At 40.8% G+C, this 25863-nt stretch overlaps 1 protein-coding gene across 1 annotated transcript in view; it reads right to left on the bottom strand.

Annotated features, from left to right (window-relative positions):
* col7a1 (collagen, type VII, alpha 1) overlaps positions 1-25863 on the bottom strand; it is a 76974-nt gene that overhangs the window by 41659 nt on the left and 9452 nt on the right. The window contains exons 2-42 of the mRNA XM_017305020.1: positions 21755-21827; positions 18888-19068; positions 18649-18805; positions 18471-18564; positions 18205-18363; positions 17672-17829; positions 17194-17323; positions 16987-17106; positions 15575-15730; positions 15296-15415; positions 15066-15215; positions 13859-13975; positions 13104-13250; positions 12856-12981; positions 12612-12758; positions 12411-12533; positions 10587-10853; positions 9046-9189; positions 8804-8935; positions 8295-8441; positions 8069-8206; positions 7833-7982; positions 7618-7754; positions 7402-7528; positions 7152-7295; positions 5713-5882; positions 4800-4841; positions 4649-4675; positions 4412-4456; positions 4190-4309; positions 4041-4112; positions 3910-3945; positions 3783-3836; positions 3588-3662; positions 3248-3361; positions 1624-1650; positions 1480-1533; positions 1301-1372; positions 1156-1215; positions 580-615; positions 461-505 (exon numbers count right to left, since the gene is read on the bottom strand). Of these exons, the coding sequence (XP_017160509.1) occupies positions 461-505; positions 580-615; positions 1156-1215; positions 1301-1372; positions 1480-1533; positions 1624-1650; positions 3248-3361; positions 3588-3662; positions 3783-3836; positions 3910-3945; positions 4041-4112; positions 4190-4309; positions 4412-4456; positions 4649-4675; positions 4800-4841; positions 5713-5882; positions 7152-7295; positions 7402-7528; positions 7618-7754; positions 7833-7982; positions 8069-8206; positions 8295-8441; positions 8804-8935; positions 9046-9189; positions 10587-10853; positions 12411-12533; positions 12612-12758; positions 12856-12981; positions 13104-13250; positions 13859-13975; positions 15066-15215; positions 15296-15415; positions 15575-15730; positions 16987-17106; positions 17194-17323; positions 17672-17829; positions 18205-18363; positions 18471-18564; positions 18649-18805; positions 18888-19068; positions 21755-21818 (4584 nt within the window). The 5' untranslated portion in view covers positions 21819-21827. The remainder of the gene's footprint in view (positions 1-460; positions 506-579; positions 616-1155; positions 1216-1300; positions 1373-1479; positions 1534-1623; positions 1651-3247; positions 3362-3587; positions 3663-3782; positions 3837-3909; positions 3946-4040; positions 4113-4189; positions 4310-4411; positions 4457-4648; positions 4676-4799; positions 4842-5712; positions 5883-7151; positions 7296-7401; positions 7529-7617; positions 7755-7832; positions 7983-8068; positions 8207-8294; positions 8442-8803; positions 8936-9045; positions 9190-10586; positions 10854-12410; positions 12534-12611; positions 12759-12855; positions 12982-13103; positions 13251-13858; positions 13976-15065; positions 15216-15295; positions 15416-15574; positions 15731-16986; positions 17107-17193; positions 17324-17671; positions 17830-18204; positions 18364-18470; positions 18565-18648; positions 18806-18887; positions 19069-21754; positions 21828-25863) is intronic.

Below are 25863 nucleotides of genomic sequence, written 5' to 3'. Positions count from 1 at the left end.
GAAGGATCTACAATCATGCTACTTTGTGCATCTGAGACGCAGCGGTCTCTCAGAGATCTCCAGTTCTGCAGCCGCTTCATGCTTCAGGTGGGAGACATTGTCCAACTAGAGGACATCCTGGGACAGAGCTGGTCTTTCTGATGAGCTTCTCTAACTTTTTTCCTCTCAGCTATAGACAAACTGCTGCTCCAATAAACTGTTTTCAAATTTCTGACCCAAACTGTCCGTCTAAGATAAAAGTAAATCCCTTGGGAGATTCAGAAACAATCAACAAAGCACCAAGGCTTTGCTGTCCAAGTCCTACTGGAACATCAGAGTCCACAGAGAAGCGAGAACAACACCCTCAAAACGCTCTGCTTAAGCTGTCGCCAAGATGCAATCGACTGTCAATTTCAGGAGATTTTAAGCATTCACGGTACCATACATGCCGGTGTGGACATGTCTGTTTCACATGACTCACCCTGTCTCCCCGTGTCCCAGGCTCGCCTGGCTGTCCTCGGTCTCCCTGGTGGGACAGAGGTCGGTCATTCCTCTTCCATCTTGTTACAGAAATATTTGTTTTAATCACATGCGTCTTACCTTGCTGCCGATCTCACCTGCAGGCCCGCGGGGACCCTGGAAAATATCGGAAATATGCATAAGCTAAAAATGTTGCACCCCTGTGTTTTTCAGCCAGAGCACAGGATCGTTCAAAAGAAGCATTTCAGCTCAGGTGAAGCAAATTCAAACTAATTCTAAAAGATTGCATGGTTGAACATCATGCATTATCTTCAGGTGTAAAAAAACCCAAAAACAAACAAAACCAAAAGACACTCATCTGGACAAAAACAAAATCACATGCCATAATTATTTTTTTAGAACTGCTAAAAAAATTATTATGGATACTTAATAAATTACCAGAGTAATTTATTAAGTATCCACTGCTCTGTTTTAACGGCATAATATTTTTGTGAAATTTCTGCAAAGACTGTTGCCATTTATCCTACAGGTGGAGCCACTGGTTAGTGAATCAGGATTGTATTGCACCAATCCATGTGGAGAAAACATTGGCAATACAGTTTGCACCATGCATCTGATTCAAAGTTAAGCTATGCTTCTTTGAGGCGGCCATTCAAATCTCACCGGCCAATCAGAAATCTTCTTCAATCGACTCACCCTGTCCCCGGTCTCTCCTTGCTTTCCTGGAGGTCCAGGTAGGCCGGCACCGTCTTCGCCCTGACGACCACAGATGATCCGCTCTCATTAAAACAATCGCTCTCCTCTGTTCACAGTTAGATCACCAAATCAAGCCTGCAGATACCTTTTCTCCTCTGCTGCCCTGTGGCCCTGCCGGGCCCCTCGGGCCCAGGCCGCCAGGCGTTCCCGAGATGCCCTGAGGATGTCAAAGCAATTAGAAAATGCAAAGTACACGAGATGCGCACAAAGCTTCACCTGCAAAACTAACGTGTCAGCACATTACGAGTGACTGACGATGCTTACAGGGGAGCCCTTTTCACCCTTCACGGCCACGCCGCTTCCCACTCCCGGAGGTCCCTGTCAGCAAAGAGAGATAAGAGCCGAGGATCTTTGGCTCCTCGGGAAATTTCTGCACTCAGAGAACAAGTTCACTATGGCATAACTCACCCTTTCTCCTTGGCTGCCCTTATCTCCCTGAGGGAGATAAAATGAAACAAAGTGAGAAATATTAGAAAAAAAAGAAAAAAAAAGCTTACTAAGCAAAGACAAAAAAAAGAAACTGTACAATTACTGTGACAGATAGGAGAGGATCATTTGTAAACCAGCAAAAATAGAGATATTATTTTGCTAAAATAAACACTCCTGCTTCACTAACCTTTTAAAAACAAATGGGATATGTGAGATATTACTTTTTTAGAAAAAGTAAACTAGTGTGAAAAAAGGAATGATTTGTCAATGATGAATGCATTGAATTGTATTTACACAGTTTCCTGTCTTCCCATGTACGTTCGTGTAGTGAAACAAAAATATTACTTGGGTCTAAATTTAAAGACCGTAATAAAACTTTGTGAAAATCAGGATCAAATCCTGTCAAACCTTGTGATGTCCACTGAGACCAAGCACAAGGAATAGCAGAGTTTTGCTGTATCAAGAAATGTACTTTGTTTGCTTTATTCATCTGGTTTTTTTTTTTTACTTAATAATCCACTGATAAACAGAAAACTGACAATCAAAGCTCCACGAGTGGATATGATAATTATTCGATGAATTCATTAGAAAGTAGAACAAGCCATCATTTAAGCTTTCAGTTTCCAGTGAGAGAAGAAGAGTGAATCTTCATCAGTGTAGACAGAGGGTCTGCAAAGCCCAGCGTGAGATTACTAATGATCATTGCTGCAATAATTAAGCAGCTATTATTTTATCCTGCATCAGAGAAATCTAGATGGTATAAATGGCATCTTCTGCTTCTAATCTGGCAGCATTGTTCAACAGGAGCAACAAAAAATGAACGTCTGTGGCAGCCTGGCTCCAGTTGTGATAAAATAATGTACGCTGCATTGTGAAAAGCATAATAAGGTGCTACAGGAATCCTGTGGAGTGGTTATAATCAGTGCATGGATTCAGTCATATCCTTTACAACAGCTAATGAGTCTGATCTACACGTAACTAAGAATAAGCTAAAAATATATCCTAAGATCATATTATTAATATTATTATTCATTTTACTGGTAAGAAAAGAAAAAAAAGATGTTTTCAAATATGCATGCAAGGAATGAAACAGAACTCACTGAGCCGGTCAAATCAAATACGGTAAAAAATTGCAGAAAGCATTCATCCACAGGAACAGGCAAAGGTAAATTTGAGCCTCGCCTGTGATGCTTTCTCTGCATGTAACTCAATGTCACCACCATGTGAGTTATTATGAACACAGCAGCTCTACTTTACTAACAATAATCTAATTCAAAGAGGAATAAAGAACCAACGTGTGGCTCTCCGATTTGTTATTTTTCATTCATGTTAATTACCAAGCAGGACCTTGAAAATGTATTAGCACCCTTTCAGCTTCATTTACATTTTGACATGTGGCAGTGACAGATTTCAGTCTATTCTATTGGGATTTTATGTGACAGGTCAAAATAATGAACTTAGAGGTTGTTGTGGCACAAAAGGAGAATGAAACATCATTTAGGGAATCTGAAAAGTGTGGCAGGCATTTGTATTCATTCCCCTTTTGCCCTGGTAAATCAATTATAATTATTCAATTTGCAGAGAAGCTGTGGAAGAGCCAAACCTTAATGGAAAGTCCCGGCGTTCCTGGGATTCCTGGGCGACCGTCCTGACCCGACCGGCCTGGAACTCCGGGGTCTCCCTTGGCTCCGTCGCTACCTGGTCGACCTGGATTACCCTTCATATGAGATCCAGAAAATTACTGGGTTTCCCTAACGAGATCTGTGACACCTTCAGGAGTCTTTCTCCACCCCTCCATAGAAATCAGACATGACGTTATCAATAAAAGATGAGTGTTTTAAATGTGGAACTTTTTATCTACTACACAAAATACAGTAAAAATATGTATTTTGTCACTTTTTTTTTCATCTTTATCTCGATTTCGCAGCTCTATAGGTTCTTACTGGTATTCCTGGGATGCCTGGCTCTCCCTTCCTCCCTGGAAGACCCCCACCAGGCACAGAGGAACCCGGCTCACCCTGAAACATCACCAAACCACATAATGTATAAAACACCTCATACATCGCTTTGGTCTCGGCTTTCGTTTGTACCGAAGGAACGTTTTTCTTTGTGAAATTTGAAATAAGGTTCAAGCTCACCCTTTCGCCTTTATCACCCTTTGACCCCAGCGTGCCTTGTCCTCCTGGTTCGCCCTAAAGCAGGACAACAACACAGGGCTGAGTTTTGACATACACCTGGTAGCTTGAGGGTCAGCGTGTTACTCACTGGGCTTCCTCTGACCCCGGGGAGACCCTGGGAGCCCTAAAGGTCGACAAAAAGTTGTTTTTATTGTTAAACTAAAACCAACAACAACAACAAAAAAAAATCAATCAATGGGTTCCAGTAGCTCTACTCACCGGAACACCTGCATTTCCAGGAGCTCCTGGTCTTCCTGGTAATCCTGGATTTCCATCCACTCCAGGAAAGCCCTAAAAGATGAAAATGTAGAAACGCTTCTTTGACGGTTTTCTTTTGATCATGTTGGCATGAACTCAGCTGCACTCACCCTCTCCCCCTTCTCCCCTTTTATCCGCTCAGAAGGGTCAATAGGACTCGATGGTCCTGGTGTTCCTGGACGTCCTTCAGGACCTCTCGGACCTTCCCTCCCAGGCAAACCATCACGACCCTGCATCGTGACATTAGGGGACACGCAGCATGTTAGCTTAAAATATAAAACTGTACGTTATTCCACAACGGATTGTCAAAATGGCTGGTCTGTCTGACTCACAGGCTCGCCCTTGCGTCCATCTGCACCATCTCTGCCTCTTGCACCCTGTGGCACAAAGCAGAAAGAGGCACCTTAACATTTACTGATGTTTTTTTGGGGGGGGGGTTTGCGGATGAAAAAAGTCACAAATGACACTCAAAAACTGGCTAAAACCTAATAAATGTTATTTGATTAAGAACACAACTTTCTAATAAGTTTGAAAGATGTTAAAAGGAGAAAGAAGTTGTAAATTTTTACCGTCTCACCACGCTCTCCCTTCTCACCCTAAAAGGCATAAATGAATAAAATCCGTAATAAGGAAAAAGGCATCAGTAAGTTTCATTTATCCTGGATGGAAAGGATTGAGTTGATACATGTTTTGGATTACAATGGCATAAAACCGACTTACCCGAGGACACTGTACAGTACACTGCTCTGTACCTGGAGTGACCTGAACAAATCAAAGGAAACCTTTAGGTGGAATTAAATATTCATCAAATGATCCACTGACTTTCATTTAACTGAGATCAGGTTGAACCGGGACCAGATCTAAATCCAGACATCTCTCTCTACCCAAAGTAACACTCAGGCTCATTGTTGGACACTGAAAGGTGCCAATATGCTCCTCTTGCTGCTCACTTTATGAGTTAAATCAAGCTAGAACAAGTTTGGCACTGATAGCACCGATTCAGCAAGGTATCAGAAGCATTCTTCTAAAATTTGAGAAAAAGGATAAAAGATTCATGGAGGCCAATAAACTCGCTGCCATTTTTCAATAAACTAGTTTTAAATTATTTAAGCTTTATGACCTGGTGCGTTATTCTGCTGCAAGCAGCCATAAGAAGATAGGTATACCATGGTGATAAAGGGATGGACATAGTCAGCAACAATACTAGGGGGGGCTAAACAATGCTCAAATTTGAACCTAAGTGACCGTAAGTGAGCTTACAAATATTTCTCATGCTGTTTCTCCACCTCCAGTGGTCCGGCAGGGCTACTAGCTACTAGCTACTACTGTCTTCATCAAGATAAGTCCAGTCACACAGAGGAAATTTAACCCTCCTGTATTCAGGATTATAAGTGCTGATCTGTTTCTCAAAATATTAGGAGAGGACTCTAGAGGGTTCAGTTTGATATTTTTTTTCAATCTCAGCTCTTTAAAAAAAAAAAACCCACGACAGCCAAGAGTAGCACTTGCATTACCACAGACAAAGCCCCTATCCATCGATCTATCCCCACCATTACTCGCTAATAAACCCCAAAGAGAATTTCAAGCTTTTGTCTGTCCAAAACCAATGTGGTCCGTGAATCAACAGACTCACCTCTGGGATTCTGGCAATTCCACAAAGCAAGTCGGCCAGATCAGGGTGCAGAGTGTTGAGTCGTTCTGCGTTACCGGCGTACAGGACGTTCTGTGGGCTTCGGTCCGTCACAGCCCGCCGCAGCTCCTCTGTGTCGGCTTGGCCTATTCCCACAGCTAGCACGGTCACACCTTGCATGCAAACACATATGTGAAGATTCATGTCAAGTGAAGCATCTCTGCAACATAGATAAAGTGGAGCAGATATTTTTCACACTGAGTTTTTTTTTTTATATCTCAGGGAAGTTGATTTGTGAAAAATTAGCTTCCCTGTTTATTACACATTATGTAGCCTGAACGATCACACAGCACCCACATGTCACAGAGTCACAAAAACATGGCAACACAGTTAGGAGAGTATGACCACTAGAACTTTTCAGGCAACCTAAAATAAATAATCCACAAAGTAGCTCTAAAAGACCACGGACCTGGATTATTTGGAAGTCAAAAAGAAAATGAAAATGTATGTCACTGAAATGAGAAAAAAAGATAAATAATTTCTACAGTGCCTCTCAGATCTAGTCTCTTTTTACCACAAACTTCAATGTTTTTTATTGGTAATTTATCTTCTATTACAAAAAAAGGATCATATGACTATTAAGTGGAAGAAAAATGATATGTGGGTTTGTTTTCAGACCACTTGAGATGTTTATTACTTTTGTTTTTAAAGAACAACTTGAGCCTAGATTTGGTTCACTGGAGCTGAAATATGAGTATCTGAATAAATGTAGGTGAATACGAGTGCATGCCACACATTTCAGATTTGTATTTGTAAACAGGATTGTTGGTATTTTTCCATCTATTTGCATTACTTTGTTACAAAATCCCCCAAAAAACACACACAACTGTTTAAAATATTCAAAAGTTCAAGGGGTTATTAATACTTTAGAAAGACTGATTCTCTGAATGACTTTTTTTATAATGAAGTTTGTTACAATCAGGAACAAGCCTCCAGAAAACTGAAAAACAGCCGAAACACTGAGTGCCTTTAAATCTAGACTCAAAAACCGTGGGTGGAGTTGGTTTTGAAACATAATCAATGAAACGTTATTCAACAATCTGATGTCTAACAATGGCAAAATGAAACGCTTCAATTGTCGACTGTTTCTATGACTTTGTATTTGTGTGTTTTTATGATGTAAAGCACTTTGAAATGCCTTGTTGCTGAAAGGTGCTTTGCAAATAAACTTAATTTGATTTGATATTTATAACTCTGACTTTTTATTCTTAAAGTTTTGCATAATGTTTGTTTTAATTCTTATGGATTATGAAGGACACAACTGAAAAATATATTTAATTTAGGAAAGGGATCAAATTATCCAAATGCTTAGCAGTGATTTCATCTAACCAGAGTGATGTCGGTGTCACTCATCACATGTTCACGGTTTCAGTCCCTCACACCTGCATCTCTCAGACCGCTGGCTGCGAGGGTCAGGTTGTCCACAGACTTTCTGTCAGCAATGATCACGACCGCCCCGGGCACCCTGGGTCTCCGTCCAGCTGAAGGGGTCAGCAGGTACTGCCGGGTGAACGTCACCGCCTCACCTGAAGAGTAACACAGTTAATGTTGCCACTGCACACCGCCACACAATATCAACTGCTTAAAACAGATGATTCTTTAAAAAAATACAAATAAATAAAAAAAACAGACCAATGTTATTCCCTGGGCTTTCATCAAAGGGTGTAGACTGGATCTCTTGGAGCAGCGTGTCGAATCTCGAATGACGATTGAGCAGGAACCAGATTTTGGGTCTAAAGCTGTACACGACCACCCCAACCTACAAAAACCAGATTATTGTCCAATTTAATAAATAATAATCTATCAGCATTTTTACCTACTTTTCTCTCTTTTGAGAGTGAAATGTACCTGCGAGTCTTGGGGCCCAATAGCTGCGAGCGACCCTGCTGCACTGGTGACAATGTCCTGCAGAGGTCTCACCAGGTCAGACCGATCGGTGGACGTCGGCACAAGAAACACCACGTCAAGACGTCCACCCAGACACACTGCAGAGAAAACGGTTCGCAACAATGGCCAAATGCTCCCTGCTTATGAGGCTTTTTAACGCGATGATGGTGCATTACCGGTGCGTTCATCTACAAAAGTCTCAGGTGAAACTCTGCCTGCGAAGGTGGGCTGGATGGTGAATCTGTATCTGCGGCCCAAACGCAGCCCGGTCACCAGGTACGAGCTGGACGACACAGGCAGCGTGACGGACAGGCCCCGGCCGACATCTGACAAATATTTATATTTAAAATGATGAAACGGTTATTGACAGAGTTTGGCTGTACAGTGTAAATCGTGACTTCCTTTTCTTCACCTGTCTCCTCTTTCCAGCGAAGAATATATCCTGTGGCGCCTTTAAGGAGAGCCCAGCCCAGCCGCACAGAGTCCGCGTTAACCTCGGTCGCTCGTAAAGTTGTGGTTGGTAGTGTGGGGGCTGGGGTGACATAACCAGCTGTGCAAATGGAGAACACACAAGATCACAACCCAACGCCAACATGCTTCACCATACGACGTATCCGACAGTAAAACGCAGGGCTCACGTGTGGTGACTCTGACGGAAACGGGCGACCCTTCCCTGTTTTCAACTAAAGCGATGACCTGAACCTCGTACTGAACTCCAGGGTCGAGCTGGTCCAGATCCATGGAACTCACATCCCGGCCCACCAGCTGGCTCCGCTCTTCCCCACCTACAGCAGCAGAAAGTTGTGTGAAAAGAAGACCTTCTTTGCATGAAAATCAAATTTTTATTCACATTCCCATGAATTTATATTAAAAACAAATTGGTTTCATTCAGAAGGGTGTGCTGGAAATCACACCGACATGGAGGCAACGAGCTGTAGGAATCTAAAGTTGAAGACAAAACTATTGAAACAGTTTGGTTGAAGTGTTAAATTTAAACATGGATAGGTTGTCGGTCTGATCTGAGATCGAACAATGATTTTATTGCAAAAAGAGGCAGAAAGATGGACTTTTCTGCAGCAGATCAGCGAGGCAGACGAGAACACAGCAGCACGACAGAAAACAGACGGACAAACACAAACTAGCTCACCGTCGACTCTTCTCCAAATGATGCGATAAGCTGTTGCTCCCTGCACACCGACCCAGGAGACCCGCACCGCTTCCCCTCGGGCTTCCTGGACTTTAAGCGACGTCACAGTTCCCACAACCGACTGATCGGATTCTGTCAGGACAGAAACATTTCAAACTTTGTTCCCATCCCCCCCCCCCCACTTTCAGCAGGGGCATTGCTAAAAGCAACAACATTAGCTAAGGAGAAAACAAACGAGATACCTGTTCTAACGCTGAGGACAGCTGGACTTCCTTCTCGAGAGCCAACGAGAGCAGAAACCTGCACAGTGTAAGCCGAGTTAGGTCGAAGGCCGTCTATGGTGTAGGAGGAGACATCAGCAGCTACGGTTTGTGTTGTTTCAGTTCCTGCATGGAGATACAGAAAGTGTCAACATTAAACTTCTCAGTACTTTTTTTTTTATGTGTGATACATTTGCCCCAATCCCCCTTTACTCTGATACCCTTAAATCAAATCCAGGGCAGTAAATTGCTTTCAAATTTCCCGTAATCAGTAAACAGAGTCAACATGTGTCCAATTCAACCTCAGTATAACAATAGCTGTTCACTAAAGGGATCAGACGTCTGTTGGAAAACATTAGTGAACAAACGGCATCATGAAGACCAAGGAACACAGCAGACAGGTCAAGGAGAAAGTTATGGGGAAATCTAATAATAGTATCTAGTACCTATCTAATATAATATCTCCCTTTGCACGGAATAGCAGGAATTTCCCCCCATTATACTTGTGGCTCTTCAACAAAAGAAAACAAATCTATAAAATATAAAACGTATGTCTATATCTAAAGGTAACAGTTTTTCTGTACTCTCATGCAAATATTTTTAAGAACTTCAATAACAGACTTTCTTTTTTTGAAAAGTTTAAAGCTTCGGATTTGTTCTAAAACAAAATATTATTGTTATTCTTAATAATTTCACTATAAAAAACTAACTAATTCAGTATTATAGGTATTCTGAAAGGCTAATAAGTCATTTTTTTATCGAAAGGGTCATGCAGGTTTTACGGTTGTAGACACATTTTATTTAGTAGGAGTGAGGGCAAAAAAAGGCTCTTTGGATTGTAAATGATGCTGACCTCTGACCTACACTGACAGGTTTATCAGGGAGATCATTAATCACTGAAGCAGCCAAGAGGCCAACGACAGAAACAAAAGTGCTTGGCCAACATATACAACTCTATGTGTGGCTGGAAAATAGCACCGCACAGCACATGGTGGTGGCAGCATCATGCTGTGAGTATGCTTTTTTTTAAACCATAGATGGGGAATAAGGTCAGACTTGTAGGAAGATGGAGGATCACCTTATTAAAGCATATTTATGTGTTCGAATGGTCCTGTCAAAGTCCAGAACTTAATCCATCACTGTTGGTCTCGGTGACAGAGGTTGAGCTATTTTGCTAGATGAATGGGAGAGAAAAAAAAGTAGTCTCCCGTCTCCATGTTTTTTGTTCCAAATATCTACTATCTCCCATGGCTGAATACACACACAAGCCACACTATTCATATTTTTATTTGCAAAAAGAAAACTTTTTGCAAAGCCATGTTATATTTTTGCTTACCCTTCAAAATTATGTCTTGCTTTCTGTTGATCTGTCGTGTAAAATACCAGTGAAACACGTAAAGTTTTGTGATTCTAAAATGTGTAAAGAAGCACATAATTTCAGAGGGAGGTCATGAAGACTTTTGTAAAGAACTGAACATATAAACCTTTAATAACTGCTGTATCTACAGCAAATCACTTCTTACCATCTTCATGGCTCCAAACGATCTTGTACCCAGTAGCTCGAGAAAAGGATGACCACGTAATGCGTATCCTCTGTGACAAAACCTCAGTGGCACGAAGCCCAGACAACGCTCCAGTAGAGGGATTTGTCCTTGAAGACAAAGTGATGACTTCGCCAACACGCTGATTAACGATGGGGGCGACACCGATTACCACACCCTCATCCGGCTGCAGGCCATCTATTGTGTAAAAAGTAGACTCTGCTCCCAGAAGACGAGACTGCTCTGCGACTGCAAAGAACAGAAGATTATAAAATACATGAAAATATATTGCAGTAGAACATCATGAAATATACGCCTATCTCACGGCTCTCAAAAGCATACACACCCGATTAAAAGTCCAAGTTTTATTATTAGCATATTTTTGAGGCACCTTTCAATTTAATTTTAGCATTCCCTCGTCTTGAGTTCACACCTTCCATTTGATTTCTGTCATAATTGCTCATTTGCATCTTTTAGATAAAAACCAAAGCTGAAAGAAAAGGAAAAGAGCATGCTGTATAAAGGTATCAGTCAGGAGAAGGATGCAGAAACCATAGTGACATAAAAAAAAAATATGAGAAAAAACTGGACATTTCTCCATACCTGATGAAAAGGTTGAGTTAAAAACTTATCAAGGAGGTTAGAAAGACCATGTTAGTAACACCGAAACTTTACAACAAGAACCGCTAGTGTTCTACATGTGACTTTTAAGAGTTTAAGTAGAAGGTAACTGGACTTCTTCTCTTGTTTCTTGAAGATGATTCATCTCCCATCTAAAAGGATTCTTCTTAAGTCAAACACTAACCTATAAACTTATTTATTACCATGTTTAGGATGCAAGGCTTTTGGATGCAAGGCTAAACATCAAGAAACAAGAGGAAAAGTACTATTCCCTTCCACTTAAGACCATAAATCTACACCAGTGACATGCGACAACAATTATTGTCTGTAAGTTGGAATAAATGGTTGAAGACAAAATCATTTTCTTCTACATTAAATATTAAAAACTGGGTAAAGTCTCCCAAGCCTTGTGGATGAGAGTCATATGATTAGATAAAGCTAAACTTCAAGTTTTAATTTGCTATTTCAAAAGGCATGTTTGGCACGAAAACAACTCTGCACATTACCCGAAGAACACCGTACCTACAGTGAAACAAAGAAGTAGCAGCATCATGGTATGGAGTAAGTTTTGTTCAGATGGAACTGTGCTCTTTGTTAAGATGGATGAAATCATGACTAGTTCTATGAGGCTTTCAGATTTGAGCTAAAACATTCAGATACCTGCCGGGAAACCGTAGACAAAGACTTTGTAGCTTTTAAGTGAACCAAAGCAGACGTCCAAATCAACAAAAGAATGACTTCCTGAGGAAAATTAAAGGTATGGAAAGGCCTAGTAGCCAGAGGCCAGAACCAGATCTGACCAAAACTCTGCAGGTTCACTTAAAGAGGAATGTGGACATGAGCTGTTCTCACAATCTGAAAGAGATGAACAACTTTATTAAGGGTGTCAAATATTGTCAAGATGACGATGGCTGAAGCATGTACCAAAGAAGACTAGAGGCTAAAATTCAATCATAAGACGTTACAAAATATAACTTGTGCACATTTATACAACCAGATATTTGTCGTATCCCCACCCCCCAATATATCCTTTATCAGAGATTTGCTTTTTTCAGATGCGTTATCTAACAGGTTGCACTAGGTGGAAAAAGGTTTTAAATTGACTAATTATCTCACTTTATGTCAAAGATTATAAGGGTTTGTATACTTTTGGGATCTACTTTAAACGGACAGAGCTTTACTTACTGTTGCCTTGCCTCCAAGTGACTCTATATCCTGTTGCACCAGTGACACCTTGCCAAGCGATGCGAATTCTCCGGCTGTTTGCATTTGTTGCTCTGAGATTGGTCACTCTGCCTGCAGCAAGCTCTGCAGAAAAAACAAAGGTTTGCAGGTGTTTCACCTGTAAACCTTTTCAGGTGATTTCAAATGCGCTGTTCAGCTCACCTGGTTTGATGAAGACGGTGACGGTTTCTCCTTCGTTCGTCCTCACCAGCGCAGTGACACTGACGCCGTATGACACCCCCACTGTCAGATCTCTGAGGTCAAGGGTCGTCTGATTTCCGGGAATAACTTGGATCGACTCTGTTCCATCTGACATGACACCGGGAGAAGCAAAGGCCATCCTTTTTTCCTTAACCAATGAAAAGTAACAAAAAGAACAAAAAGCAGAAATAAAATTTGAGCGTACCTTCGCTGTTTAAGATAACAATCCGGTACTGGGTGGCCCCCGCCACGCCTGTCCACCCAATTCGAACTGTGCTGCCCAGTGACTCCACCACTCTCAGGTTGGACACGCTTCCTATTGGCTGCTCATCTGAAACGGAGAAACAATCATCCGTGACATGCAGTTCAAAGCTTGAAATAGCAGGGCATTTCTCGCCAGCGTGATTATGACCTATAAACTAAGCAGAAATCTGTTTACAATGGCTGACTGACCTATGTTTTCAGTGGAGACAGGCGTGGCTTCTTCACGGCCTTCATACAGCGTGTACAGCTTGAAGATGTACTCAGTGTTTGGTCGGAGACCTGTTAGCTCGTAGCTGGTGGTGATTCGGGGAAAGGACAGGCTCTGGAGAGGACTTCCTGTGGAAAAGAGCAAGATTGCAACATTAGAGGTTTTAGACTCAGCATTGTATCTTAACATGCAATCATTTCTCCTTAAGAAGGGGGAGCAGAATTACAATTCTTCAGCTGAATCTAAAATTTACTTCGTCCTGGACAAAAAGTGAGAAGTGTTTAGGGTGTCTAAATCCAACTGTGACAGTACATCTTCTGCACTGTGTTGAATTTTCAGACTAGTATTTACTCGGTTGTTGAGAACTGGTGTATTAAATTGACAATAAGCCTTTGAAATCAACAAGATATCCAGGTTTTCACATAAAAATGTAAAAAAAAAATAGGCAACATAGTCACAAAAGACAAGCAACCATGCACAGACACACCAATTTAGAGACTGGAGGTTAAACTTGAACAATTTTCAAAATAAACTAGAGAAAAGCTATGGAATCTGAAAGTTTCAAAACTCCATATTTTTGATGTAGTTCGGATGAAGATCCTGGATACTTTGACTTAAAACATTAAACTTCTCAAACTGTCAACATGTTTTCAAAGAAATGCTTGCTTATCCGTATGTTTTCAGGACCAGAATTAGAAGGAAAAATTTGAGCCATTATGTTGCGTTTTTATCCGACCTTCTCCCGCTCTCCACTCCAGGCGGTAGCCTTGAGCGGACCGGATCGGTCTCCAGTTGAGGCGGATTGAGGAGGGTCCTGTGGTCACTGCTCTGAGAACCTGCTGTTCTTGACGTTCTGAGGAAAGCACAGTGAGGAAGCAGCATGCCATTATTTTCTTCCTAAAGCTCTCTTCCAATCAATAAAAACAAACGCCAGGGTCCCGCGAGGCAACATCACAAAAATGACAAACATGCTCACACATATAGTTACAATTACAGAAGTAGAGGATATCAAATTGTCTGTGCGTGTCCTTTCTGAAACCTTTTCAGTTTTCAGACAGTATTTCACTCTGTACAGAAAAGCAGCAGCTCTGGAGTGACTCAGTGGCTTCATCTCATTGAAGTGGCACCATATGGGAATCACACATGAAAGGCTGTGAGGCTTGTGTCTGTCCAACCTAAACAGTAACACGTGTTTGACTTTTAGAAGAGAGACAAACAGGCAGAGAGATTCTTGGCCATCTTTTTTCTGTTTTCTTTTCTTTCCCTCCTCGTTTCCCCGTCTGTGTTTTTGACCGGTCAAAACAGAGGGCATTCGCCTTTTCAAAGAGGATTCTTAATGGGTTACATCACGTCAGCAAAACTAAGAATAATGCTCAAAAAATGTTTTGTTTTTATCTGAAAGGTGAAAGCTTTTCAGAGAAGATGAAGACCTACTAGAATTTACTGCAATGTGAGAAATGTGGTCTTCTGTTCAGGCTTTGGCTTTGAGTTTCAAACATGGACAAAAAGCAGTGACTAAGCCTTCGCTCTAATTAAAGTGTGAGGTTACAAACATTATGGTGATCTTAATACTGACGTTGAGCAAAATTATAACCAAATGGAAAATGATGCAAATTCTCACACTAATGCAAATTCTCACAGTAATAGTAAAATAATGGACACAGAAGTATCAATAAGAAGGGTCCTGTTGACCTCCAGAGACAAGAAACTGAACTGTTTTCTAAAGAAATGGAACTGAAAAATAGGAAAATATCCACTTTGCTGCTTTTTACTATGTGCCATTTAGAGATCTAGCCTCACATAAAGTGCTGTAATTAATTGCTGATTTTAACATGTTTTGAGGGATTAGGATGTAGGGGGGGTAAAAATACCCCTTTACCCCTTTACCCCATTGGGGGTAAAAATCCCCAGAAGCTTAAAGTGACAAACATCTCACTTCCTACCTATCTTGAATCTGGCTGTGGCTCGGGGCCCCTCAGTGTTGCCCTCATACAGCGGGATGATGGTGACAATGTACTCAGTATCCGACTGCAAGCTGGACAAAGTATAGAGCTCAGTGTCACCAGCAACCTCCACAGTCTCCACGCTACGACCTTGGTGGAAAAGCAAAGCATAAATATTTTTGAAAATGGAAGATTTTAAAGAAAAATATTTTTAGAAAAAAAACTCTAACCTGTGAATGGTCCCCATACCAAACGGTATGCTTGTGCACCACTGACTCGTCTCCATTTGACACGGATGCTGCCCTCAGACACCGTCTCCACTGTTAACTGCTGCACAGCCTCCAGGCTCACTGAAGCGATCGGAGACAAACGATTACTATCATTTTCTGTTCCACTAAAAGGTATTACCGCCTAAAGGATACAGTACATGCTTTATAACACCTCATAATATTGATCCAATCTGTTTTCTTAAAATATACTGATGAAAGCATCAGTTGTGACGGACTTACAAGTGCGAGCGTTGAGGACGGATGGGGATGCACCGTTTCTGGAGAACAGAGGGTACAAGTTGATGACATACTCTGTGTCGGGCTGAAGAGACTCCAAGGTGACAGAGGAGGCGTCTGCAGGCAGAGACTGCTCCAGCAGCTGGGCCGCTGGTTGTCCTAGTCAATGCACAGGGCAAAAAGATGCACAGTGGACTGTTATTGGTCTGGGAGGCATCTCAAAATACGCTTAACGTTTCATCCAGCATAATTACAGGAGCAGAAATGTACAGTATGTGTGGTCTTTAGATCAGGTAACCTTTTACCCAGCAATGCCTTTTATAGGTCATGTTAGTGGGTTAAAACAGTATTTCCCCCTTACTGATATGTTCTTTCTCTAAAATTGTTAATATCAAAGAAAATCTGTTTTCACATGATGATTTTATTTATTTAAAGGAAAAAGATTTACAGACCAACCTGGCCGTTTGTGAAAACTAGTCGCTCACAACACCTACTAACTGCTTGCCCCACCCTCGGCCGCCATCCAGCCTCAGTGACGACTGACAAAAAGTCATTTGCATAACTATAGATTAATTCTGTCCCACTTTTCAATCAACGCAAGAGTCTCTGAACTGGAACGTCCCCTTTAAGGTCATACTGCAGCATCTCAATAGGATTTAGTTCTGACCTCTGAGGAGCTGCAGGTCTCCTCTATACCCTTACACAGCAATCACATACAAAACGCCATTCTTAAGTTTGCTTATCCATTTTACTGTAAGTGGGCTTCAGGTGGCGAATTAACTCAATTTAAAGGTTAGCCTAAAACATAAACCGTGAAAAACTTGTCCTGTAATTACTTTTGACTATCTGCCTGGCGAGTCGAAGGGTGAACATGAGATTCCTCTGGCGGAGGAGTGAGAGTGGCAACTCCTGCCACATGTTCAGTGGGAGAAGCCGTAACTTCCCTCAGGGGGGCAATTTCCCCTCCTGAATCACTGTGTAATCATCAGAACCTCTCGACACACCCTGTCCTCAGAAATGAAAGGATTTTATGACTAATTGTTCACAGTCTATAAAAAGAGTTAAACTTAGCCTTTTTCACACCTATTGAAGACGAATGCATTGAATAAATTAGGTCGTGGCTGCAGCGGTGCAAACTCTTACAGCCAGTGCCTGAGGGCACTTCAGAGTAAGAGAAGCTAACGTTAATCACGCTTTACTCAAACTCCTGTGCATTCTTGACACGGTTCCAACTTGCCATCAACAAGTTGACAGTTTTTGACTACTGTATCGACTTGACTGTAACCCTTCACTCTGCTAAGATTGCTTCGTGATAACGTCAAAACAAAGGAGGAATGTAAAATTCATAATGTAGGTCAGAGGCAGAATGTCTAAGAGTGACAGGAAACAATAACAGAAATGCGAGTGAGCCCGACCTCGTGGCCCATAGGTGAGCCTGTAGCCCTGCACAGGAGTTGAAGGCTGATCCCATTCGATGGAGAGGGAGAAGTAGCCCGCCTGGACCAAGCGAAGGCTGGACACTCCTGGTAGTGACCCTGTGTGAAGAGAAGAAGGAGAGGAGAAGTATTCCTAGTGTTTTTCTAGTCTTCACCTTCTGGTTTGTGTCTGCCGTCAGCTCTTACTGGTTCGCTGCTTTGCAGAAACAGACTCTCCAACACTGTTGGGGTACTGGGCGATGACAGTCACCAGGTAATCTGTTCCTGACCTCAGATCTTGTGCAGTGAAAGTCCTCTGACTGGCCGTGACTGATTCCTGTAGAGAAGGACACATCTCTTATTTGTAGTCATTCCTCATTCAGATGTTTTGCAAAAAATGCGGCTGAAAGCAGCCTAAACTAGGTCATTTTTACATCGATATAATAGCTGACAGGAACACTAAATTTTAGTCAACCACGCTTTAATCTCTACAGCGTCTACATGAAGAGGATCCACCCATTAGACATGTTTATACTCCGCCTGAACGCATGTTTTTCTTGCAAAGCACAATTGACTTTGGCTCCCAAGACTGCAATTAAGCTTTTCTTGAGTCAGGGCTGAGATACATGTGCTGGTTTATCTTTCCACGAGTCACGACATAAAATTCTCTAGCACCTGGACGCACCTGGCGCAGTTCTGCAATGATTGGCTGACCCAGACCGGAGAGCGGCACATACTGGATGGCATAGCCGCTCACGGGTCCTCCTGCAGGACTCCACCGAAACCGGAGAGAATCAGTCGTTTGTGCCGTGAACTGAAGATTAGACGGACCAGAAAAGGCCTCTGATAGAAGGGTTGGGAGACATGGATCAATATAAATATGCTATACAGTCCAAAGTGACATGCACATGTGCAACGCATTGCAAAAGTATTTATAACCTTTGAAATTTTTCACATTTTACCAAGTTACAACAACAAACCTCTGTACTTTATTAATGCTAAGTATGAATGCATGCGGCACTTTTCAGATGCTAAATGGAAAGAATTGAAATGAGTAACCTTCCAAAAAAAAAACAACGTCATGTTATGCTGCTCTATTCCATTAAATCTGAATAAATACATTGAGCTCTCTGGTTGTAATGCAAGAAAATGTGCAAAAGTAATATGAATATGTCATATTTCAATACAGCGATGTTGAGCTGTGGCCTCCGTACACACCGTCGCTTGCATAGACTCCCCCTGCTGCCGAGCACACTCCAGGGCTAACAAGAGGAAGAAGCGTATTCAGCAGCTTGAAGTCCCCAACAAACGAGGTGAAATCACTGCTGGGTTTTGAGGAAACCTGAGCCAGTTCGTTCCTGTCTGCACTCTTGATTCCTAAAATGATTTTTAAATTGGGCAAAGAAAGCAGATGATTTCATATTTACCCCTTTATTCTGACATCCAATCCACAAGGCTGCAAATATAAAAAAAAAAAAACATACCAACTGCAAAAACAATCACTCCCTGACTCCGCAGCTTCTGAGCCGGTTCCTGCACTTGGTCTTGTGACTTCCCATCAGTGATCAGAATGGTGACCTGAAAACGGAACAGCAGGTAGGATTAACTACCAGCCCCTAGTGTGAAGTAAATCGTGATAATTAAGAGCTGTGGTGGTTTGACCTTTGGGACGTCGCGGACGGAGGCTGGGTTGAAGAAGTTATCAGAAACATACTTTAGACCAGCTCCAGTGAGTGTGTTTCCACCTTTGTAGTTCATATTCTGCACCGCGTTGACAACATCAGTGCCTGTCAGGTGTGTGTTAAAGGCGAACTCCACCCTGAAGAAAGAGCAACAGCAATAATAAGGTAATTCTGCTTATGAAGCAGAGAAAAGAGGTAGTTATTAGTCCTGTCAGTCACCTGGAGGTATCGCTGTACTGCACGGCCCCAAACCGGATCCCCGACTCGCTGACAAAGCTGGCAAAAGGCTTTACGATTCCAGCCATGAAGCCCTTCACCTGCAGGAAGTTTGCGCGGCCGATACTGGAGGACCCATCAATCAGGAACACGATGTCTGCTGCCTGCACGTTATTACACCTGCCTGCAAAGTGAAGGAGAAACAGTGACGTGTCATTTTCTCCATGTCCATAAATTTAGTTTCAAAACTTCCTTTTGTGTTGAATAATGTGAGGGTGAGGCTTTTGTGCGGTAAATCGTTAAATTGGTATGTTGCTACCTGGGATTAGGGCTGCGTCTTTTCCTCCGGTCCACTTGATTGGTAATTATGCCACAGCCTGACTCTTCTCTTCAAAAACAGCTGTTTAGTTTCAATAATTTACTGAAGCTCAAGTAAACTAAGAATTTCACTTTTTTTTCTTGTTACTCTTTGCAACATAGCCAGTCATAATTGCTCATGTTACTTAAAGTTAAATAAAACCTGATGTTCCTTCAGTTTAATTTTTTTATACTACCTTCACACTAAAAATTTGATTTGAAAGGCCATCAGATACTTAAATAAAAACTGCAAGATCTGGATTCCATTAAAATTGGACATAAATTCTATCATAATTTCATCCTTCCATCATGACCGCAGTTTTTCCATTTTCTGATGATGGCTAACTTTTTCTGTCACAAAGTTCAAATCATCTCAAGCTGATTCGCCGACCATACTGATGAAGTCACTGCAGTCCAGTGATCTCTACAGAGCAGATCTAAATGAGTGCAGTTAGGATGTGGTGGAAGAGGAGAGTCACACCACGGACAGTTTAGCTTCATCTGCAGCAGCGGTGTGATGCTGTGATTTCAGAGTTGTCCAAAATCTTGTTTAATATTTCTAAAGAAGTAATTTGGCATTTTTTTGAGGGCGAACCAGGCTCCAAGTTGATACTAGCGAAGTGTACCTAATAAAATGGGCATCGAGTGAGGTAATACACTCTTTCTTTAGACATAATGAAACATTTTTGTATGTCTGTGTCAAAATGAAAACCCTATGGGGTAGATGAGCAAATTAATTATCTGATGCTAAATGTTTTCTATTACTGGGTTGCATCTGTTTCCAATTCTACAAATAGTTGCAAAAAAAAAAAAAGCATCTCTTTACACTGGCATAAATCAGCCACGTATAAATTAGGCATTTTTCACACATTTAAGAAAAACCTCATCCATTTTCATGTATGCCACAACCCGAGCAAACAAGTCCTTGTTTTCCAAAACAAAAACTGGTTGTGTTTTGCAGGGACATGCAAAATAAAGCAAGTCAGGGAAGTGATCACCGTACACCAGATGTTTCTGGAAATAAATTTGTGCAAATTAAATCCAATACAAAGCCTACATTGTGTTAAGAACAATTATTCTGTCACTTTTTCAAAATTTGGAATGCAGATGCTGTGGAATGTTTTAACAGATGTATTTTATGTTGACTTTAGTGAATTGTTTCCAAATGCATGAAAGATCAATCTATACAGAAGTTCCTTTTCGTGCTCTGACGTTGTAAAAGTTACTATAATTATTAAATGAATGAATAAATCTAAACTGGAACAATTTTCAAAATAAACTATATAGATCTATATAGTCATCTATGTGTCTAGTCTGTGTCTGTTGCTTTTGCATCTATTATGTTGGTGGATAAAGAGAGAACAGCTACCATCTGATGACAAAAATGGTGCAAACAAATTGCTTCCATCTGCTGGACTTTTTATTAGTGCAATTGTTCCTGCATGTATGTTGTGCAAACAGCCTTGAGAGTCCAGTGCAGAAATAAAACAAATTGCAGGTGAAAAACTGATTGCTATGCTTTATAGATTTCCCCATGAGTGTGTAACAACTCATCTGCATGAGAGTAAGACTGGGTGGTTTGTAGTTCAAAGGCATGTAGCCTCCGGTCCAAAAACAGAAGGAAATTACAGCCAGTCACTCAGAGTTAAAAAAAAAAAAACAATAACATCTTTATTGTCTCTTTTTATTTTGCTTATAAACTTCAAAACAAAAATGTTTTTTTTTTCTGTGAAATGTTACTTTGCTTTTAAAAAAAGAGGATATGTCGTGATTGACAGATGGTTAGCCTGAGGGTCTGAGAGGTTTCAGCAGATCCCAGTCAAGTCTGCAAAAGGTGGTGTTAAAACAGAAACTATGACAGTCATTTCCATAAAAGTCAAGTATTTAACACTGGAGCCGACAAACAAGCATGATCCGACAGTGGCTTTTACGATCACTTCTATATTATCTAAAATGTATAACAGAGAATAGTGAGCAGCTTTGGTCTGCTGTTAGGTTTTTAATGTTTAGTTTTACATTTCTATACTTTTCCAGTATCATTTTCCTAGATTTTTCCATCTGTTTTGTGGATATCTTTCTTTTTCCACAAATCCGCAGGCAACACAATGAAGAAGACTTATGATTTGGGCAATCTGATAAAGGGACATTTCATAGATTTTTGAAGTCCACACAATGTTAAATCGGTTAAAATCTACAAAATATAGGATGTCTTATATAGGATTATATGAACTAGACTACATCAGTAAGAAAAAAAATCACATAAACTTCCGTTTACATACAGTTCAGCAAATTTTCAAAAAGTTCAAATTTCATTGCTTTTGTAGGCATTTAAGCCAGATCAAGTTCAAAGGCCAAGAATTTGATAAAACTTCAGACATAAAAGGATCTAGAAGTACAAAAAGCAGCAAAATTATAATCAATAAGTTGACAAAAAAAACTTAAGTTGTGAAGATGAAAATCAGAAATAAAGCTGATTATCTAGAAATGGATCAAAATAAGACAAATGATTTTACCCTGAGCGTCAGCAAGTGTGATGGAGGACAGCAGGACAGCAGCAGTGAAGACCCAGCTCCACATCTTCACGGCCTGCACAGACGAAAGAGGAAAAGAGCTTTATGCAACGCTACCAACAATTTCTTTAAAAGCATCACACTCATTGTCATCCTTCAGTTTGTTAGTCATCGCCATTAAATTTGTTGCATATTGTTGGGCTATTCTGGTTGCTTTGGAATTTCCTTTTTAATCTTGTAAGTCATTTAGTTTCGCATCATCTTCAGATCTTCAGCTGCTATGTGTCACTGTCTGCTTGTTCCTGTCTGTGCCTGATTCTTGTTATCCTGTCTGCCAGTCTTATTAATTGCAGCATGTTACCAGGTTTTACGGCTCTGTCTGACAATCAGAGAGATCCTCTACATTTACATCAGTCAGCTTCAGCTCCAGGCCGTATTGACATGTTACACTTTGTCAGTCTTTGTCATTAATAATGCAGCGCTTTTCTGTACAAACAACTCCTAAGCTAGCAGTAAGACAAAAAAAAAGAAAAAACTGTGACTGAAACAATATCAACATTTGTGTTTTGTATTTTGAGTCTTGATAAATGTGGCTTTATTTTCTGACGCATTTATTTGTGTTTAGTTGAAATTGCTGTTATTTCATTTTTTGTTCATTGTTCCTCTGTGTCTGTATATTTCTAATTTTTCTGTGACATGGATTCATTTTTCTCACATCATTCATCAGGCACCCTTAACACCTGTCGCTCGTTGTGTTGATTGGGACACATTTCTGGTTCCACTAATCACCTCCCAGGCATTTATAAGCCTGTCGCTTTCTTTCGCAGATACTAATGTTGTCATTCTGCTGTCTAGCCATCCAGTTTTAAGTCTGTCAATCCTGCTGTCTCTCTCGTTGTTTGTGCTTCCTATTTAAGAAATTACAATCTAGAAATGAGACGCTCTCATTTCTAGATTAGGCTCCTACTTCTCCACAATATGCGGCATGAATTCAGTATCGTTACATCAGGTTATTTCGGACTGAATTTGACTAAAGGTTCAAATTCAGTCTGAAATAACCTGAAATAACCTGATGTAACGATACATCAGGTTATTCCAATAAAATCCAGTCATCTGTCCACATGACTGGATTTTATTGGAATAAACACAACAAAATTAAGTTAAGATCTGCTTGTCTTGATCCAAAGCGACTTGAGAAATGTTGTAATTTGTTGAGATTTTGTACCCGCATTATATTAAATAGCTATAAATTCAATCCATGACTTCAAGACATGTATGATTACATCAGGGCTCAAGAATTGTTAGAAAATTTCAGTTTCACTTAAAGAGTTAACAAAAATCAAACTCTATTACCTTATTTTGCTGTCCAAATATAAGCAAATAAATACAAACAATTATGGCACAAAAGGTATAAAAAGAAATAAGTAATTCTCTCTGATTTGAGTGCACACTGCCACAAAACCAGCAAAGCTATTAAACCGCCTCGATGTTGTTGAACCCTCAATTAGGATTAAAAATGTATTACCAGAAACTCTGACTGTGCTTTCAAACTGATGAAATGAATAAGGTGAATAAACATCTGCTATAAAGCACCAAATGTGCTCTTTGATTAAGTGTTACAAAGTAAAGTTTTTATAATGACTGAAATTCAAATAGTTCATTACACTGTCAAAACTGAGTCAAACGTCTCCATTTTTTTAATTGTGCACATTAGAAATCAGCGCAAACAATCACTATTTGTGTCATTTGCCATTAGCCAGCCATCCTGGTCCTTCACATACCAATGCGTATCTCTTTGGCTTTCAGTAGTAATATAGCATTGGAACTTAAAGTATTCTTCCCGTATGTTTTCGATCCGTCTTTGGTTTTTGTTCATATGGAAGGCAGATGCCAGATTCCTATATATGGTTGATATGAGATTCCCGCTCTTCTTCCAGTCATAAAAAATGTTTCCTTTTACCTTTTAAAAATCATACTCTCTTATAACTTATGGCAACATCTGTCAGAATTAACTGTAAATGTGTCAGCTTTTGTCAGGTGGGGCATAGCTATAGGCCAAGAACATCCTTTTCATCAGAGTAATGCAGACGGATTAACAGAACTACGGGAGGCTATACAACAGGATAAAATCAGTGGTTTATGGGAGTCAGCAGGACAACATAAAACATTTTAACTCTTGGGAACTTTATGAGAAAATGTCTGAAAGCAGACAGAAAGTTGGAGAGCTGAGGTCAGGAGAGCACGTGAAAGACAGATGGAGTTAACACATGCTGACAGACTGGCAAAGACTATCGACATCTACAGTGGAATAATGTAGAGCAGATTACCTTTATTTATAATTAGTACCATATTCATCCTGATGAGCACAACGTATTTCTCTCACAGAAAGATTCCAGCAATTTGGCTTGCAGTCTGTCTTATATAATAAAACTAGAACATTTCTGAAGAAATTTAAATGGGGCCTGCCAAAGTGTGCCCGTCTGATGCTACAAATTAGCATCAATGCTAAAGTAAGCTGCAATGTACTCAATAGCATGCGGAGAGTCACAAACATGTTCAGTAACATGGACTTACTCCATTCTGTRTGTTAAAATTAGTWTACAAGTTAAAATGARCCAAATTGCTAACATTAGCCTAAATGCTGTCACTAGCATGTTGTTTTACATTTTCTTCCTCCATTCAGTATACTAAGTGTGACTAATAAATAAGAAAAATAGATAAAAGCTATTTTTAGGGAAAAGGCTAATGCTAATGGGGAGCAGCGAAATGCTAATATTTGTGCTAATGTTAATATACTGCCTTGCTGCACAGTGTATTAACCGACAAACGAGATGTAACTTCTATCATGAATATAGATTAGCCAAAAACCCTATAAATTACAATGAAATACTGCTACTTTTACTAGCCGCCAGAAGTAAGACCCATAATCGTTTCCCCAGTAAGCCTCTCAAGAAGGTGGATAGAATGTTCAGTTCCAATGGTATCAATGACATCAGCAGTGATGTCATCCCTCTATGATATCACAAGGGAATTTTTCTCTTGAATGTAGCTGACAGACAGGATTTTCTCTGATCTGCTCCACAGTTCTATCGCGACAGATCACCCTTCAGAGCACGCTCGAAGTTCAGAGAAGCAAGAAGTTACTAGAATACAAATATGAAGCAACAACAGATTGTTTGCAAACATGAAGCTTTTCCAGCTAAGCTTTCATGGGTCGACATAGTAGACCGCAACATCCAAGTCGACTACGACGCTGTCATTTTCCCTGTTGAAGATGACAGCCCCATTGAGCCGGAAGTTGAATCAGAGATCCAGGGGGAATCAAGTCCTTCCGGCGACTTTGAGAGWCCAACATCTTGGGAAGTCAAGCAGGAAACAACACCCTCTGCTGGCTTCAAGATCACCCCCTCAGTGGAAGACGTGGCAGAGACTAGCCAACACGTCAAAGATTTGACAAAGCAGGTAGACGATCTTAAAACAGAACTGCAGAGAAAGAATTTCGAACTCCATCAGGAAAGAGACAGAAGGGTTGCATGTCAAGCTGAAGTCAAATCCCAGCAGGAGGAGATTCAAAGACTGCAAAAACTGTTGGAAAAAGAACGTCACCTGCAAGTCAATCGTGAACAGAATTCTTGCTCTACCAAAGTTACAACTGACAAGACCGTTCTTCAACAGCTGGAATACTTCAAGTGGGAGGCTGTAAAATACGCCTCCCACAATAAAGGTCTGATTGAAGTAATGATGGAAGAATACCRAGTGAGACTCAAATATGAGGAGCAGCTCAAAAGTCACTCTGAGCAAGCCTCCAAATTTAAGGCTCAGGAGGAAATGGTGAAAGCTCTGCAGGGTCAGGTTGCGGACCTGAAGGTGGACTTAAAACTTGCTCTAGAAAACAACCATCCTAGAGTCTCCATCCAACCAGAGGTCCCCCTGCAAAGAGAAGGCTCCCCACAAACAGAGGAGACCAAGGATAGACATACCTCCAATCAACCAGGGAGGTCCGAACAAAGACAGACCTCCAATCAACCAGGGAAGTCTGAGGAAAGATGGGCCTCCAATCAAACAGGGAGGTCCGAAGAAAGACGGACCTCCAATCAACCAGGGAGGTCCGA

The sequence above is a fragment of the Poecilia reticulata genome, linkage group LG5 (genome assembly GCF_000633615.1).
Source record: "Poecilia reticulata strain Guanapo linkage group LG5, Guppy_female_1.0+MT, whole genome shotgun sequence".
Classification (NCBI taxonomy): domain Eukaryota; kingdom Metazoa; phylum Chordata; class Actinopteri; order Cyprinodontiformes; family Poeciliidae; genus Poecilia; species Poecilia reticulata.
The sequence above is the reverse complement of the archived record's forward strand: the minus strand, read 5'-3'. Positions and strand labels throughout refer to the sequence as shown.